Source organism: Colobus angolensis, unplaced genomic scaffold, assembly GCF_000951035.1.
Source record: "Colobus angolensis palliatus isolate OR3802 unplaced genomic scaffold, Cang.pa_1.0 Scaffold76, whole genome shotgun sequence".
Classification (NCBI taxonomy): domain Eukaryota; kingdom Metazoa; phylum Chordata; class Mammalia; order Primates; family Cercopithecidae; genus Colobus; species Colobus angolensis.
The window spans coordinates 198355-215573 of NW_012121376.1; the positions used below are offsets into that span (position 1 = coordinate 198355).

General features: G+C 57.6%; 1 protein-coding gene across 1 annotated transcript in view; it reads right to left on the minus strand.

Moving 5' to 3' along the window:
• The window catches only part of TCF25 (transcription factor 25 (basic helix-loop-helix)), a 36344-nt gene continuing 19125 nt past the window's right edge, over window positions 1–17219 (minus strand). Inside the window, exons 6-18 of the mRNA XM_011927974.1 lie at window positions 15849–15931; window positions 14426–14556; window positions 13056–13155; window positions 12136–12229; window positions 9948–10040; window positions 9732–9837; window positions 8112–8271; window positions 6106–6193; window positions 5185–5343; window positions 4020–4110; window positions 2955–3034; window positions 709–781; window positions 1–304 (exon numbers count right to left, since the gene is read on the minus strand). Coding sequence (XP_011783364.1) covers window positions 146–304; window positions 709–781; window positions 2955–3034; window positions 4020–4110; window positions 5185–5343; window positions 6106–6193; window positions 8112–8271; window positions 9732–9837; window positions 9948–10040; window positions 12136–12229; window positions 13056–13155; window positions 14426–14556; window positions 15849–15931 — 1417 coding nt within the window. The 3' untranslated portion in view covers window positions 1–145. The remainder of the gene's footprint in view (window positions 305–708; window positions 782–2954; window positions 3035–4019; window positions 4111–5184; window positions 5344–6105; window positions 6194–8111; window positions 8272–9731; window positions 9838–9947; window positions 10041–12135; window positions 12230–13055; window positions 13156–14425; window positions 14557–15848; window positions 15932–17219) is intronic.

Below are 17219 nucleotides of genomic sequence, written 5' to 3' on the forward strand. Positions count from 1 at the left end.
AGAGCGTGACCCATTTACATTTATAGGAGAAACAGCGGACCAGGTCAGCGATACAGTCAGCATCTCTACTTCAGGGAACTGACGGATTCCGACCAGCACAGAAATCAGCAACATCATTACAGCTTTCAGGCACCTCTGCAGACGCTCAGTCCCACTCCCCTTCCCCGTCCGCGTCGTCCTCGGGCGGTGCCTCTAGGTCGTTCAGGTGGAAGTTGGCCATCATGTCGCGCACAGCCAGCATCAGCCTGTTCAGGCCCTGGTTGCGGTTCAGACCCCCAGCCACTCCTTCCTCGGGCCTCTCCCCCTGCAGCAATGGGACATGTCTGAACAGGGGGCTGTCTGTGCTGGGACTAGGGGCCCAGGGCCCAAGCAGGAAGGCGTTGTGGAGCCTAGCACCGGGCCCTGAACCCTCCCCAGGTCTCTGTGAGGAGAGGAAGCTCTGAAAACCAAACGTCGCATCTAGCCAAGCCGGGCCCAGAGAGTGGGGTCAAGCCGGGCTGACTCACGGGCCCTGCATGTGCTACCATCTGGGCAGGTCCCAATTCCCCCGGCAGAATGGGCACCCCGCTGGCACAATGCAGCCTTGGTCCTTCCCTGCTCCCTGTGCCAACTGGCACAGTCCTGGTTCAAGGAGGGCTCCAGACATTCGCACTGGCATGGATATGCCCGAGCCCACTGGGAGGCAGGGCTGGAACGAGCTCAACCTACCTCCACGGTATAGTTTGGCAACAGTGACCTAAAGAAGAGTGCAATCGTGTTTCCGTGGCTGACGGGACTCAGCCTGAAAGAGAAAGTCAAGAAACGTCGGAAATGACACAACTGAGACTTGTGGGACCCAACCCAGCTCTCGGGGCTGCCTGCCAGCTGCCTCCTCGCAGGGACACGGAGGGGCCCACCAGGGGGCAGAGCAGCAGCAGCTGAGCACAGGCCCTGGAGTCCTACAAAGCGGAGATCAGGGCCCCGGGTGGGCAGTGAGGCTTCCTTATCTGCTGAGGGTGGAGCTGGGGCCAGCAGGAACAGGATGAGGGAGACCAACGCGGCTAAGGCAGGCACGGGGTCCACAGCGAGGCTCCCACAGCCACCATCGGCCGCCGCACAGGTGCCTTGCTTTTCAGAAAAGCTGCAGTTTCAAAGTCTCCTTCAGCACCGAAGCTTTGCGAGCACACACTCCTTATGCAAAGGCAGAAGTGTCCAGGGCCGGTGTTAAGTGGAGACTCTCCTGGCGCAAAGGGCTCTACAAGACGCTGAGCAGCCCAGGCCTAACGAGCTCTAGGGAGGGCGAAAGCCTGGGGCCCACGGGGAGGGAGGCAGCAAAGAACTGTAATTCCTCAATGCTACCACACCTACCGGCAGGAATAATTCACGAAGACCACTGTGTGGGTGATGGGGCCTAGGTAAGGCAAGTAGTTTCAAGCCCAGAAGGAAAGGCAAAAAGCCTTTCAATGACCCAGATTCTGAAAGCCAGACATACCGGCGGCCTGGGAGTCGGCTTGGACCCGCTCCCTGGCCCTCTTGCCCCGAAGCCCTGCTCTCCCGGCCTGGTCATGGGGCCTGCTTTTGTTCTCTCAACGTGCTGTGTGCTCTGCTCCTGGCACAGGGCCTTGGCACATAGTGACTCTGCTGTGGAACACGTCCCCTGAGCCTGGTGAGGGCACGGTCATCCTCTGCATCTCGGCACACCCACCCCTCCTTCCTCCAAAGACCTTACTGGAGTGTTTTTTTTTTTTGAGATGGAGTCACTGTCTCCAGGCTGGAGTGCCGGGGCGTGATCTCGGCTCACTGCAAGCTCCGCCTCCCAGGTTCAAACAATTCTCCTGCCTCAGCCTCCCGAGTAGCTGGGACTATAGGAACCTGCCACCAAGCCCGGCTACATTTTTTGTATTTTAGTAGAGATGGGTTTTCACCACATTGGCCAGGACAGTCTCGATCTCTTGACTTTGTGATTCGCCCACCTTGGCCTCCCAAACTGCTGGAATTACAGGATTACAGGTGTGAGTCACCGCACCCGGACGGCTAATTTTTTTTTTTTTTTTTTGAGATGGAGTTTTGCTCTTTTTGCCCAGGCTGGAGTGCAATGGTGCAATCTCAGCTCACTGCAACCTCCGCCTCCTGGGTTCAAGCGATTCTCCTGCCTCAGCCTCTCGAGTAGCTGGGATTACAGGCATGCGCCACCACACCTTGCTAATTTTTGCATTTTTAGTAGAGATGGAGTTTCTCCATGTTGGTCAGGCTGGTCTTGAACTCCCGACCTCAGGTGATCCACCCGCCTCGGCCTCCCAAAGTGCTGGGATTACAGGTGTGAGCCACCGCGCCCGGCCCTAATATTTGTATTTTTAGTTGAGACAGGGTTTCGCCATGTTGGCCAGGCTGGTGCAGTTTTGATTTTATGTTTATGTCTAGATTCTAAAGTTAATGTGTTTTCCCCACATCACTGCACACCTGCTTCCTTCCACTGTGTCATTCGCACCTCACAGAGGCTGACCCGCAAGCACCCGTGCGTTTGATGGAGACGGGAAGGAACGCAGCCTGCAAACGCAGAGCTGTGACTCCCAAATAACACTGTTCCTCTCCCTTCCTGTGAGGGGAAAGACCCACTGAACACTGCACCCATCTCCTAGCATCTGGGTCCGAAGGAGGCAGCCAGTCCCTGTGAGCCCTGAAGCCCTGACCTCAGAGCTGCAGAAGAGAGCTGGGAGCTGGGAGCAGCGAGGTGGGAGCTGGGAGGTAGGAGGAGGGAGGTGGGAGGTGGGAGGGGAGGTGGGAGGAAGGAGGAGCAAGGTGAGAGGTGGGAGGAGGGAGGTGGAAGGAAGGAGGTGGGAGCTGGAAGGTGAGAGGAGGGAGGAGGGAGGTGGAGGAGAGGTGAGAGGAAGGAGAAGGGAGGTGGGAGGAGGGAGGTGGAAGAAAGGAGATGGGAGGTGGGAGCTGGAAGGTGCGAACTGGGAGGAGGGAGGTACCTCTCTGGCCTGACGTAGGAGTAGATTGTGTCCGAAGGAGGCAGAGGGTCAAACCCCATCACAGACTGCGTGGTCACGTCCTTCAGAAAGGGACACAAAACGAAGATGCTACGCATGCTGCCGGGGGGCCTCTGCCTCTCCCAGCAGAGTCCTTCAGTCGACTCCAGCGTGGACTGGATGCATCTGCTGAGAGATAGCCACAGAGTCTGACAGAAACGGCTGTGCTGTTTGTACCAACGAGCTTTGGGTGAGGGTGGGACAGTCCTTCTGCCACCAGGACACTCACGGGAGTCGAGGTGAACCTGCGAGGCGTCTGCCCTGCACACCGGAGTATGTGGTGGGGAAGGAAGGGGGTCACGTGCCGCTCACGCCTGCCAAGATCTTCACCACGTGTCAGAAGCTCTCACTTCAGCAAATGCAGGCTACGGGGACCCTGAGCCGCCCGCGGGTTGCACAGAGCTCCTGGTGCACTCGCTGCCTCGCCCCTCAGCCCCCACGCACAGTGCCACGTGCTACCACTCAACTAAGAGGAGTCAGAAGCTCATAGGCCCGGACAAAGCCAGCCATGCCGGTCATAAGGGCCCGCAGAGCAGCCGAAGTTAAACCAGGAGGCACTAAGCTGTCCCCAATGGACGCTTCGTGGTCCTGCGACCCTCTGACTTGCTGGTTTTCTCACTCGTTCTATCTCACCCCTTAACAACAGTACAAAATCCTTAGGTTTTGAGATAGAAACAGCACCTCCAGCACGGGAGGTGTCAGAGCAGGACTACACCCCAGCAGCTGCACCAAGCACTCAGAAGACCATGGACGGAGCAGCTCACCAAGGTGACTACTCAGCTCGTGCTCTGAGCCCCAAAGGATTTCTCTCTCAAAACAACAAGCACCCGAACCCTGGCTGCCAGGAAAGGAGGAGCCCTCTGCGCTAGCCCCTACCCCTGCCGTGGCAAGAGCTGGGCTGCTGAGGGAGCCCGCACCACGCACGTCTGCACGTGGACCGCCCGGAGCAGAAGCGACGTTCATGTGACCGGCTTACACAAAGCTCCCATTTCAGCCTTTCTCCCTTACCGGGGGCAGGGCAGCAACGGCCTCCTTGATCTCAGAGAGGATCACATGACGGTGGATATTCCTGGGTGCACGCTGGTAGAGCACCTTCCGCCTAAGGCCGGGAAGAAACACGGCACAGTAGATAAAGCACGGCAAATGAAATGGTAACAACCACAGCACCAGGGCCCCCACCCCCACCCAGCACTGGGCATCTCGCTGCATCTCTGGTGGCTCCGAAAACTGCACGTTTTACCATTTTACTCTCAAGCAGAGGCAGCACAGCTGGTCCTGGCCTGTGGTTAGGGAACCTCTAGGGGCCAATCCCAGCCGCAGGGCCTGTGACTCAGCCTCTTCATCCAAAGAACAAGAACGATGGGAGCCGTGGCCAGTGGCTTCCGGGGGGAATTCACTGAGTTCAACTACATGAAAGGACACCTCGGCGTGTCCCTGCCGTGGCGACAGGCAGACACTGGGCCCCGCTGGAGGTCGCTCTCGGACAGCAGCACAGGGAACAAAACGCTCCGTCCACGAGAAATGTCCGGTCCAGTGAGGAAGCAGACACGTGGACAGGACCCACGACTGCCAGGGGCTGGGGGCACCAGCACCTCTTGGGCCCCTCCGGGCACAGCCTCACGTCTGCAGCACACAGACTTCACTGTGGAGATGCAAATGGGTGCCACTCCCACGCGGTCCTCACCGAGCCTGGCCACACCGTGCGCAGAGCCACGGTGCTGACGCTCAAACTAGCACGGGGGCCACAGGCGAACGAGACAAGAACAGGTCAGGGGCTGCCTGTCAGATGCAGATGCATCAGGGCACGAGCCTCCAAAATGTTCACACACAGGTGACTCTCTCATCTCCACCAGTTTACCCCCAAGATGCTGGTGTGACAGACTCGTCATCACCTCAGCTCATGTGGAAACACTGCACGACCAGAAGCTACCACTCCAGCCCTAGTCACCTGGGAATAGCAGCTCGGGACTCTGTAATGACCACAGTTGCCTCCCAGGAAGCCTCTGGGACAGGCCAAGGGCTGTGTTCCATCTCGTAGGCTCCACACAGGCCCCACAGCAGCGGAGGCCAAGCTGCTCACAGCCCCTCGCCTCCCGAATCCGAGGTCCCCGTGTCCGGGATGAGGGTCCCTGAGGAGGGGGCGTGGCAGGCCTTGTGCAAACCCCTAGCTCACCGGTTCTCACAGGCTTCCACGGCAGGGTCCCCGGCGTCCACAGTCTGCAGAACCGCATGGACGTTCTCCTCCAGCCAGCTCATGGTGGCAGGCTCTTTCCAGAGAAAATGTGACCTCCCGAGGTACAGGCTCACCAGCTGGCTCAGGGCAGGGGGCTGGCTGTGGGAGAGCAAGGGCCACGAGCAAAACCCTCTTTAGGCCAGGGCCTGCCTCGAGGCCAGCAGAGTTCCCAGGGTTGGGCAGAGGGGTGGTCCAGGGAGTGCCCTGTAGCCTCGAGTGGAAGGGGGCCCCTGGGCTGCTGGCCCGAGGGCGTGGGGCTGGGGCACACAGGTATGTGCCACGAGCCTGCTGGGCACTGTTTGTGTTCTTTAGGAAGCACGACCGACTTCACAGAAATGTGAAAATACAACCAGGGTGGGTCAATCTGTGCGCACACAGGGCGAGCCCTGGAGGTCCGCACCGGCTCCCGAGGGCCGGGGGACGACCCCGCGGCGTGCATTTTCTCTTGTGTTTGTTCCCTCTTCATTTGTGTGTTTTTTGAGACAGGGTCTCGCTGTCACCCAGGCTGGAGTGCAGGAGCACAAACAGCTCACTGCAGCTTTGCCCTCCTAGGCACAAGCCAACCTCCCACCTCGGCCTCCCAAAAAGCTGATTACAGGCATGTGTCACCGCGCTCGGCACCTCTTTACGAGCCTCGGTTTTAAGCTGGAGGCTGCTCACCTATCCCACCTGGGCTTTCCCACAGAGAAGGGGGCTCCTGAGCCCTCCCATGTCAAATGATAGTCCCTGAGGCCACCACCACAGCCCCTCCTGCTGCCGGGAGCAGGTCCCCCACGGCCTCTCGGGATGAGTGAAAACAGCTCCCAGACTCCGAACCCACAGGCACCCACCCACAGATGAGCCCCGCCAGCCGCTCTTCACCTTATTTCGGCATTGGGTCCAAAGAAGCTGTGACTGGAAACCGTGATGTCGGGCCGCACGCTGCAGGACTCGAGCAGAGGCAGGAGGACTGCAGGGGAAGTGGAGGCTCTGTGGGGGCCCTCAGTACAAACCCGGCCACTCCCAGCCCCCAAAGTGGTAACGGACACAGTGAGGTCCTTGTCACAGACACAGCTGTTCTAAGGTGGAAGAGTCTGCAGGGCCAGCAGCTTGCTTCTGGGTGGCATTCTGAGTTGCTGCTGCTGGCGTGCCCAGGGTCTGAGGCTGGGGTCTCCTTCACACCAGCCCCAAGGAGCCTCCCAGCGTCCCCATCTGCATCCAAGGGAAGATTCACCCACCACCCTCCACACACGTGGGGTTGTTTTTCTTTCCTTCTGAGACAGGGTCTCACTCTGTCGCCCAGGCTGGAGTGCAGTGGCGCGATCTCAGCTCACTACAACCTCCACCTCCCAGGCTCAAGTGACTCTCCTGTCTCAGCCTCCCGAGTAGCTAGGATTACACGCGCCCGCCACCGCGCCGTTAATTTTTGTATTTTTAGTAGAAACTGGGTTTCACCATTTTGACCAGGCTGGTCTCAAACTCCTGACTTCAGGTGATCTGCCCACCTCAGCTTCCCAAAGTGCCGGGATTACAGGCGCCTGCCACCACGCCTGGCTAATTTTTGTATTTTTAGTAGAGATTTTTGACCAGGCTGATCTTGAACTCCTGACCTCAGGTGATCCGCCCACCTCGACCTCCCAAAGTGCTGGGATTACAAGCGTGAGCCACTGCACTTGGTCAGGGTTGGATGTTTTAATCTCAAAGACCGGCCCCCACGGCAGGCTGGTGGGAGCAGAGGCCACCTGTGCCCAGTGGAAGGGCCAGCACTGCAGGGCTGTGTTGAGGTCGGAGGCTGCCATGTGGGGGAATGGGCCCCCAGGGCAGAGCCTGTTCCACCCCCATGCCTGCAGTGATCTCCAGTGCTCTGAGGTAAGTGGCAGTGGCTTCTTGGGAGCCCGCCTGCCTTCGAGGGAGGAGCTGACACCACAGCGTGTGAGACAGCGGCACAGCTCTGCCGTGTAGGACAGGGCCTCCCAGCCCCGCTCCCAGATACGGCTGCACTGGTGGACCACAGCACATGGCCAGCTGCATGCGGGCCCCACAGGAGGACAAAGGTGCTTCTTAGACACAGAAGATGAAGCTTTTGGGGTCAGTGAGCAGACTGAGGCCTGGCCAGGCCCCTCTGGTGGGCACATTTCTGCTTGTGCTAGAAGCTGCCCAACCCAATGCTGTGGGCCTCCTTGGGGCCCAGACAGAGCCCTAGAAACCCACAGAACCAGGGACGGGTTGATGCTTCCAAGACGTTCTAATAGATGATGAGTGGTCACGCAGTGTGTGTGTACCAGCTGCATGCAAAGAACCCCCCCCCCCCCGAGACAGCCCCTCAGAGGAGCCCTGTCTTAAAGAGGGATTTCTCACATGCTGTCAGGCAGGGTCAGCCCCCAAGGTCTGCCCAGGTGGCAGCCTCACTGTGCCCGTCCACATGTGTGTGGATTGAGGCTACCCAGATGCAGTCAGGGTTCAGGGGCTCTGCAGGTTGAGTCTGTGTGGACAGGACAGGCCTCCGTTCTGCATCCCAGCATGGTACTGAGTACAACTCTCTCGGCCATGCCTGGGCAATGCTGAGAACTTCCTCTGCTTTGTTCTCCTCCCCAGCACTGGTACAATCCAATGCCCAGCACCACCCAGCCAGTTTTGTCTCTGCGCTCTAGAACACAAGCCCCGCGGGGGTCGGGATGCCTGCCACCTCCTCGTGCCTGGCGTGGCATGCAGCGGGTTCTGAGATGAGCCGATCATCTTTCAGGTTTGGTAGGGCAGGTTTGCAGGCCCTACCAGAAAATGCGTATTTCTGTAGGTGTGGGGAAGGACTGGGACCTGGCCTCCCCTACCAGGAAAAGCAGCCCCCATGGCTGGACACACCCGTACCCCAGGCGAGACGTGGCACCCACCTCCAGGGAACATGGTGAGCGCCTGCTGTATCAAGAGAGAGGCCTTCTCCCTGGCAGAGCTCCGCTCGTGCTCAGGGAGGTCTGTCTGCTGGCTCAGCAGGAAATACGCCAGTGAAACGGAGAAGGCAAAATTCGGGAGCTGGGACAGGTTCCGATGAGCCTACAGGGGATGAAGAAACAGCGTGGAGCCTTAAGTCAAAGACAAAACGTGTCAGTCTGCAGACGCTCTGACGCCACCAATGGGCCCTACCCCCAGCAGGTATATTCAGCAGGCAACACAGGGGCCTTCTTCTCACTCAGCATAAAGATAACTGAAAATATCCACCTGGGGGGCTTTCCGCGAAGAAGAGACAGAGAACGTGGGAGGGCCTGAGTAGACTGCGTGGGATGGAGGAGGCTGTGGGGAGTGAGAGTCCCACCTGCCGCAGGCGTCCTCTTCGAAGCCCAGCAGTCCATGTTCTCAACGTGGAAAATTTACAAAGACGAGAACAGCCCACCGCGCGCGAGTTTCCGGGAACAGCCCACCCCGCGAGAGTTTCCGGGAACAGCCCACCCGCGCGAGTTTCCGGGAACAGCCCACCCGCGCGAGTTTCCGGGAACAGCCCACCGCGCGCGAGTTTCCGGGAGCCGCCCACCCCGCGTGCGTTTCTCTTGCCCTTCTCAGCCTTACATATCATAGACATGTGACTCACTGCATTTTCTATCAAACTGCGATCACAGACTGTTTTGTGACCTTAAACACCATCATCAACATTCTTCTGCAGACCCATTTTGGGGGACTCCCTGAGGTTTCCCTGCACCTACATTTTTGTGAGCTCCAGGAATTTCTATAAACCATATTCCTGGGAGTGAGACTTCCTGGCCAACTATGCCAAATGCTAAAAAATCAGAATGTACCCCTTTCATCATCCATGAACACGTGCAATGAAAACATTCAACACAGCAAGAGAGAGAGTCCAGAGCTGTCACCGCCTTCTCCCCAGCCCCAGGCCCTACTGCAGGTCAGCATTACAAAGCCCCGCGTGTCCGTCCACAGAAGCGCTACCGGTAGGAACATAATGGCAGCCCAGGTGTCAATTTAAATGTCCTAGGAGCTGCAGTAAAGAGAAAACTAGTGAAATTAACTTTAATATAGTATATCTAACCCAATACACCTAAATTATCATTCCAACATTCCAACGGGGGACGGAGCTCAAGTCTCTCCTGCTGTACTCACACTCTTCCCATGGAACAGGGCGGACATGCTAGGGTCCCTGTGCCAGCCCCACACAACCAGCCCTTCCTCTGCCTCCCAGCTGCATCCTCCCGAACTGCCCACGAGGAGCTCGGGTCTTCCAGTTTTTCGTCATTACCAGCATCACGGTCCTTGCAGACACATTTGTGCATGTGTACACACGTATGAGGATTCTGACATAGGGCTGCTGTACTGTCCCTAGGAAAACCAGACTCCACTCCCTAGAGGCGGCAAGGGAGACAAACAAGGCAGGAGGACGGGGTTCTGCCCTAGGGCGATTACCACTTCATCCCCACACGGTCCCGTGAGCACACAGATACCAAACCAAGAAAATAGAAGAAGCAGATGTCTATCCCTCCACGGGACCTCACCAGACTCACACCTACCTCCCACTCCTGGAAGAGGCGGATCAGGTACTCGTAGTTCCGGGCCCGCAAGGCCAGGTGGTCGATCAGCAGCAGCATGCAGAGGGGGTCCTCGTCCGGCTCCAGACTTCCAGAGGCAGCGCAGAGAGCAGAGCAAAGGGGAACACGGGCACCATCAGGCTGGCCTGCAGCCAGGACAGGGAGCACGGGCGGGCTTGGCCCTGAGCGGACACTCACCTCAGAATGAGCTTGCAGTACTCCAGCGCCGTGCGCGGGCAGCCTCGCTTCTCCAGGAAGCTCATCTGCTTGTAGAGGGCCAAGTAGAAGCTCCTAGATCCAAAATAGTTCCGCATGAATTACAGCGACACAAAGAACGCCCTGTGGACAGCGCTGCGGCCAGCACCCGCTCCACCCCACCCTCCGCTCAGCGCCCCGACCAGTACCCGCTCCACCCCACAGCTCAGCGCCCCGGCCAGTACCCGCTCCACCCTACCGTCCGCTCAGCGCCCTGGTCAGTACCCGCTCCACCCCACCCTCTGCTAAGTGCCCCAGCCAGCACCACCTGCTCCACCCCCATTCTGCTCTCTGGGTTCTGCTGGCATTTCCTAGTTGCCCGGCACACAGAAAGCCATGTCTGGAGAGGAGGTATGTGCTCTCCTTGTCCTTTACAGAGTTATACACAAATTTGCATACTGAAAATCAAACTTCTTTGAAATTTTGATCTTATTTTTATTAATTACCATTTACAGGGAGAGAGTTAAAATCTCCTGTTACAATTATGATCTTAATTTATCCTCCAGTCTCAACAGCGGCTAACAGCACTCAGGCTGGATACATGGAGCCCGTGACTTTTGGATGCTGGTGGGCTGCTACTTCTATCAACAGCCCACTGTCCCTTTCATGCCTGGAAAGATTAATATTTTATAATCTACTTCAAAGAACTAAGAATTTCATTGGAAGAGACAAAACTAACATAAAGAAAAGCAGTGGAGGAAAGTCAGACCCAGCACACAGTGCAGACAATCCGTGCAGAAGGGGTCAGTGGACCTTGGCTTGCCAGGAAGGCCGAGGGGAGGAGCAGATCCCATACTGGAGACAACCCAGGGTGGCCAGAGAAACAGGGCGCTGCACACAGGAGAGGCAGGACAGCGGACAGAAGCTGGTCTGCTCCACAAAAGGCCCACAGGACAGGCTGCGGGAAGGTCTGGCGGAAGCCAGTCCAGGTCTGACCATTGAGGGCTGATGCCAGAGGGATGGCTTTAGGGGCAGAAGTATCTGAAAGAAGAGAGTCCTGCACATGTGGCCGCTCAGCACAGGGGAGCAAGGGTCAGGCTGACTCTGAGCTCCTCACTGATTTAAGCTCAAACCTGCAAAGCCCTCCAAAGCTTCTAAACTTGCCAGGGATGGGTTTTCTCAGCCAGACACAGAAGGAAATGCAATTGCAGAGCCCACTGTGGAGATGTGGTTTCTCAGTCTCACTTCCTTTTTTTTTTTTGGAGAGACAAGGTCTCACTGTTGCCCAGGCTGGAGTGCACCGGCACGATCTCGGCTCACTGCAGCCTCAACCTCCTGCTCGCTTGAGCAATACTCTTGCCTCAACCTCCCAAGTAGCTGGGACCACAGGCACGCGCCACCAGGCCTAGCTAGTTTTTAAAATGTTCTGTAGTGGCCAGGCGCAGTGGCTCACACCTGTAATCCCAGCATTTTGGGAGGCCGAGGCAGGTGGATCACAAGGTCAGGAGATCCAGACTATCCTGGCTAACACGGTGAAACTCTCTCTACTAAAAAATACAAAAAATTAGCCGGGCGTAGTGGCACGTGCCTGTAGTACCAGCTACTCGGGAGGCTGAGGCAGGAAAATTGCTTGACCTCGGGAGGCAGAGCTTGTAGTGAGCCGAAATCGTGCCACTGCACTCCAGTGGGGGCAAAAGAATGAGACTCCATCTCAAAAAAAAAAAAAAATGTTCTGTAGAGACTGCATCTTGCCATGGTGCTCAGACTGGTCTTGACACCTGGGCTCAAACAATCCTCCCACCTCAGCCTCTCAGAGTGCTGGGATTACAGGCATGAACCACTGTGCCCAGCCAGGCTCATTTCTAACACAAACATTTATTTTTATTTTTATTTTTTAAGAGATGAGGTCTCACTTTGGTGCCCAGGCTGCACTTGAACTCCTGGGCTCAGCAGACCTCCACTCTGACCTCCAGAGTGGCATCAGGCATGTCCACAGACAAATGTAAACCTGGGCTGAGCCAATCCAATCCCTCCATCCTTGGGACCAGAGAGAGGAAGGCGGGTCACTCTGGACCTGTGGGCCCTGGTCCACCCTGGAGGGCAGCCATGCGGTGCCCGCTGCACCTCCCCCAGCCTCACTCGCAGGAGAAGGGAGGGGGAGCTGCGTCCCCTCCAGGGCGGCTGCACTCACCTGTTCTCGGGTCTGCGGTAATCCAGCCGGCAGGCCCCGCTGGTGAGACTGAACAGGGGGTGGAAGGCACATTCCATGCTGTAGAGCGCTCTCTCTGCAGGCACAGGGACGCCAGGGGAGGGTGTCATGGCCACACACGGCAACCACGGCCCCTCCTCTGATGATGGACAGCAAGAAAAGGTCTGGACGGAAGGTCATGCAACTAGAATCCTGGACACAGAGGGCAGATAGGACCCTGGGTACCCTGGATGCCAGGCTGCATTTATTTCAACCACAGAACTTGTCAGCTTGAGACGGAAACACCTTAAACACCATGAGGCACAACTGCCGCCATGTCCTGACAGAACCAGGTGTCCACGTGTGCAGCACAGGCGTGTCCAGCGAAGGCTGTGTGTGCACACTGACATCAGCACCACTATTGACAACAGCCCACGTGGCTGTCAACTCATGACGGACACACAAAACGTGGTCCGTCCACACGGTGGAGGAAAAACGAACAACATTCTGGTTCGTGCTACAATGAGGATGAACCTTGCAAACTTGATTGTAAATAAAAGCCAGAGGGCCAGACGCGGTGGCTCACGCCTGTGATCCCAGCACTTCGGGAGGCCAAGGCGGGCGGCTCACGAGGTCAGGAGACCATCCTGGCGAACACGGTGAAACTCGTCTCTACTAAAAATACAAAAAATTAGCCAGGCGTGTTGGCGGCTGCCTGTAGTCCCAGCTACTCAGGAGGCTGAGGCGTATATTAAACACCAACAACAAACAAAAGCTTTCAATGGGTAAGTTCTGTGCCATGTGGGTTGCATCTCAATAAAGCTGTTGTGGATATCCTGGCAGCCCCCGTCATCTTACACCACCGCATCTGTCTTGATGGCCTGAGGTGCTCCCACAGCTGACGGGTGGGGGCTCTGCCTTACCTACAAGGTCTCGAGCCATCTCCTGATCCTCTTGAAAGCGGCAGGCATCGCTGAGCTGCAGCAGCGAGTCAACGTGATAAGGGCTCGTCTGGAGCAGAACCTACCAGAAGGGAGGACAGCCCTGGAGGAAAGGCACACGCAGCCCTCTTGGGGACAGACACCCAGCAAGGCCCCAGCTACCAGGCACGCCTTTCTTTCAGGCATTTAAAACCAGGGGAGGCTGGGCACAGTGGATCACGCCTGTAATCCCAGCACTTCAGGAGGGCGAGGCAGGAGGATCACTTGAGATCCAGAGTTCGAGACCAGCCTGGGCAATGTGGCAAACCTGGTCTCTAATAAAAATACAAAAATTAGCCGGGTGTGGTGGCGTGTGCCTGTAATCCCAGGTACTTGGGAGGCAGGAGAACGGCTTGAACTCGGGCCGAGACTGTGCCAATGCACTCTAGCTTAGGCAAGAGAGTAAGATTCCGACTCCAAAAACAAAACGGGAATTACCAGGGCCGACACTCACAACATCCCCTAACTCAAAACAGGCTAGTTACGATTGCTAAGCTGAACCAATGATATGATTTAAAGCAAGAATTCAAACCTGACATGCCCAGGCCGGGGCCACCTAACTCCCCACCACGCCCCAAGAAAGAAGAATGGAAAGCAGCAGCTTTTCCCACAGGGGAGACGACGCTCAGCTCTCAGAAGCATCCTGCCCCTGACCACAGCCTTGAGGCAGCATGGACGGGGTGACGGTGGCCAGAGAATGTGAGGATGGGCTCCCTCTGGTTCTGAAGACGGGGTTGGTTAGGGTCTCGCGACCCTGGGGCACCAAGCCTGGGGGTTTGTAAGGAGAGGACTCCATCACTGACAGGTGGATGGACTGCCCGGCGGTTGTGAGAGGGCTGCCTGGGGGCTGTCTGGGGCTGTAGGGCAGCTGCGTGGGGGCTGCCCGGGGGCTGCGAGGGGGCTGCCTGGGGGCTGCGAGGGGGCTGCCGGGGACTGTGTGGGGGCTGTCCAGGGGTAGGGAATCTGAGCTGCTCCCCTGTGCTGAGCTGCAGGAGGCAAGGGCAGCAGTGAGGAGCCCCAGAGTCCTCGGCCTGCGTCACACGGCACTACTGCACGGTCTCCAAGAACAGCTGAGAGCACAGGGCTCCAGCCTCTTCTCTGAGGATGGATGGAGCTCACTCTGCCTAGAGCCTCTGAACACATCTCCCTCTGGTCACGGGGCCAGATCACCCTGCAGAGGCTGGCACCCTTCCTGTTGGGAAGGGCAGGAGTTAGCACACCTCCCCCAACCACCAGGGAAGCAAAGCAAGAGGCCCAGGGCAGTGGTGGCTACACGGCCCCTGCTCCTGTCGGGGGCTGCAAGGACCACGCACCACGATGTTGTTCGGCTCCATAGACTCCACGGCCACCAGGAACTTGTGCTGAGCCTGCTGGTACTCCTCACTGTGCTCAAATGCAAAGAAGGAGAGGCCTTTTTTTGATTCCAGCAGCCGCATGGACAGACCTGGGAGGGGAGAGTGCTCAGGGAGGGTGTGCCGGGAGCAGGCATGTGGGCAGCTCCAAGCACAGCCCTCACTCTCATGTTCTTGACGAGGTCCCCTGCGATATCAACAAACTTGACCTGAGTGTGTACTCACGCATATCACCCAGGTCCGGGCACCTTCCCAGAACACCCGCAGTCTGGTCTACACCAGAGACGGCATCCTGTCTGCTTTAGTTTCCTATCAAGATGTGTTTCCCCCTAGAACTCAGATATAGCTCAAGCCCCACTGGCCTGGAGGGAATGTCAGGGACAAGGACACACATAGTCACAGGTCACCAGATCTGACCAGGCCAAGCACTGTCCCCAGACCAAGTCTGACTGAGGTGAATGTCCAGGGTGGCCGTGGAAGGGCGGGGTGGAGTGCGGTGGCACAGCTGGCCACAGCACCAGGCCTCTGAAGCCACAGAGCTTTGTAGTGTGTGGCCACTCTCTTTCTGCTCCCCCTGTCTGACTGGGTGCGCGGGGCCCCGTTTCTTCTTATAAACCTGAAAAGCTCAGCCTCCCAGGGCCTCCATGGAATAGGTCCCCTGCAGTGATACCTTCTTGATGGCCCTGCCCAAGGCCCGAGTCCTGCAGGAACACATGGCCATGGAGCCCATGTCTGCAGTGCTCAGGGGTTCCTGCTAGAAGGGAAGGGGCCGTGAGCAGCAGCGTCCACCTTTGGACAGCACAGGCCTCGCTCTTAGACGCGTCCTTACAGAGTGTACACAGGCAATCTCTGGCATCCCCCAGACACAGGCGCAGGAGAGGCAGGCATGGGAGCCGCGGCAGCACTGACGGCAGCAGCCAAGCCAATCGCCAAGGGCACCGCACAGCTCCCTTCCCACAGGCCATCCCTGCCCTGGCCCCTCCTGACACTTCCCTGCACCACATCACCAAGCACCCAACACTCCATGCCTGTCTTCACTGCTGCAATTTATCTTAAAATCACGTGCACTTATTAGTTAGCAATAATATACAAAATACTGCAGTTTAAAATGAACTCGACTGCTTCCATAAGGGAAAGGTCGATGGCAGAACGGTAGGAAGAACCTGCATGAAAACACAGTCACACAAAGACGGTGCCTGGGAGGCTCTGTGTCGAGGTCCTGGGCCAGGCCTCCAGCACTCAAACCCTCAGTGTGGCAACAGTCACACAGTGTGCACAGGTACTCCTGGAGCAAGAGGCTCGGCTCAAGGGGCACTAATGCCCCCCAGTGCCCAGCGCGGGCCAGTGCCCAGACCCACCCCCAGCATCCTCTGCAGACCCTCACCTGGTTTGCTGTACCGGGGCCAGGTGCTCTTAGGGGTGGTCAGCCATGTGCACTTGGGGTACACGCGCTGTCTCTGCCGTGGCCTGGGGAGAATGGGACACAGGTACAGCTTTACTTCCTGTGGTGTGTGGGGACCAAGGCTTGGCTGCCTGATCCCTGCAGGGGCCATGGAAGCAAAACTGAGGGGAAGAGAGGACATGTGGGGCAGGGTGGGGATGCAATAGAGACAGGATGCAAACAAGCCTCAGCAACTGCTGCAGGACGAGTGGAGCAAGGAGGGCGCCACAGAGAGAGAAACAATTCTGGCCGGGAGCGGTGGCTCACACCTATAATCCCGGCACTTTGAGAGGCCAAGATGGGAGGATTTCTTGAACCCAGGAGTTCCAGACTGGCCTGGGCAAGACAGCAAAACCCCATTTCTACAAAGGATTTTAAAAATTAGCCTGGCATGATGGTCTGCACCTGTGATCCCAGCACTCCAGCCTGGGTGACAGAGCGAGACCCTGTCTCAAGAAGAAAACAAAAAAAGAAAACGAAAAGAAAGAGAACAACATGCTAATATTTCCACATGCCCATCACTCAACTTAAGAAACCAAATCTCTGATGTAACAGCAGCTCCATGCCTTTTCCATGCTGCCCTACCCGCCCCGCTCAGATACCACCTGACCAGTGCTTAGGGTGGGCCTGACCCCGTGGCAGAGACCCCAAATAACAGAGCTCAGGGCACTGTGCCTGAGCACACAGGTGCAGGAGAGGTGGGGCGTGGGAGCTGTGGCAGCACGGACAGCAGCAGCCATGCCCACAGTCACCATCAGCACAATGCAGTTCCCTGCCCGCGGGGCCATCCCTGCCCTGGCCCCAGGCTCCCCCGGTTCAGCCACTGCAGAGTGGAGGCCAGCGTGGTGGGCCCTCATGACGTGAAGGTGGCCCCAGCCTGCTTCTCCTGCCTGCAGCATACGCCCAGGCCTAGGAGAGTCGTCCTTCAGCACTCTCCTGCGCCAGGTCTACAGAATCCCAGGGACAGCCTGACCCCAGGTCAGCCGTCCCACAAAACGAGTCGGGAAGCCTCCAGAACAGGCCCAGCGAGGCAGCCTGGGCAGATGCCGGAAGGGGCAGGGGACAGAAGTCTGGAGGAGTCTGAAGGCTGGCAGACACCCCGAGCAACAGGAGTAGTGCTGAGGTGCCGGGGCAATGAGCTGGCCCGGCTGGCATAGTAGGAAGTCAAGGGCCCAAGAAAAAGCAGTGCCTGTGTTTTTCTGAGATTCTGAGAGAACCACCAGAAGCGGAAACAGAAACAGGCCAGGTCTTGTCCTGGAGGAGCAGGACAAGGAATGAATAAAAAGGGCACTGTGGCTTCTCCACGGAAGTTTT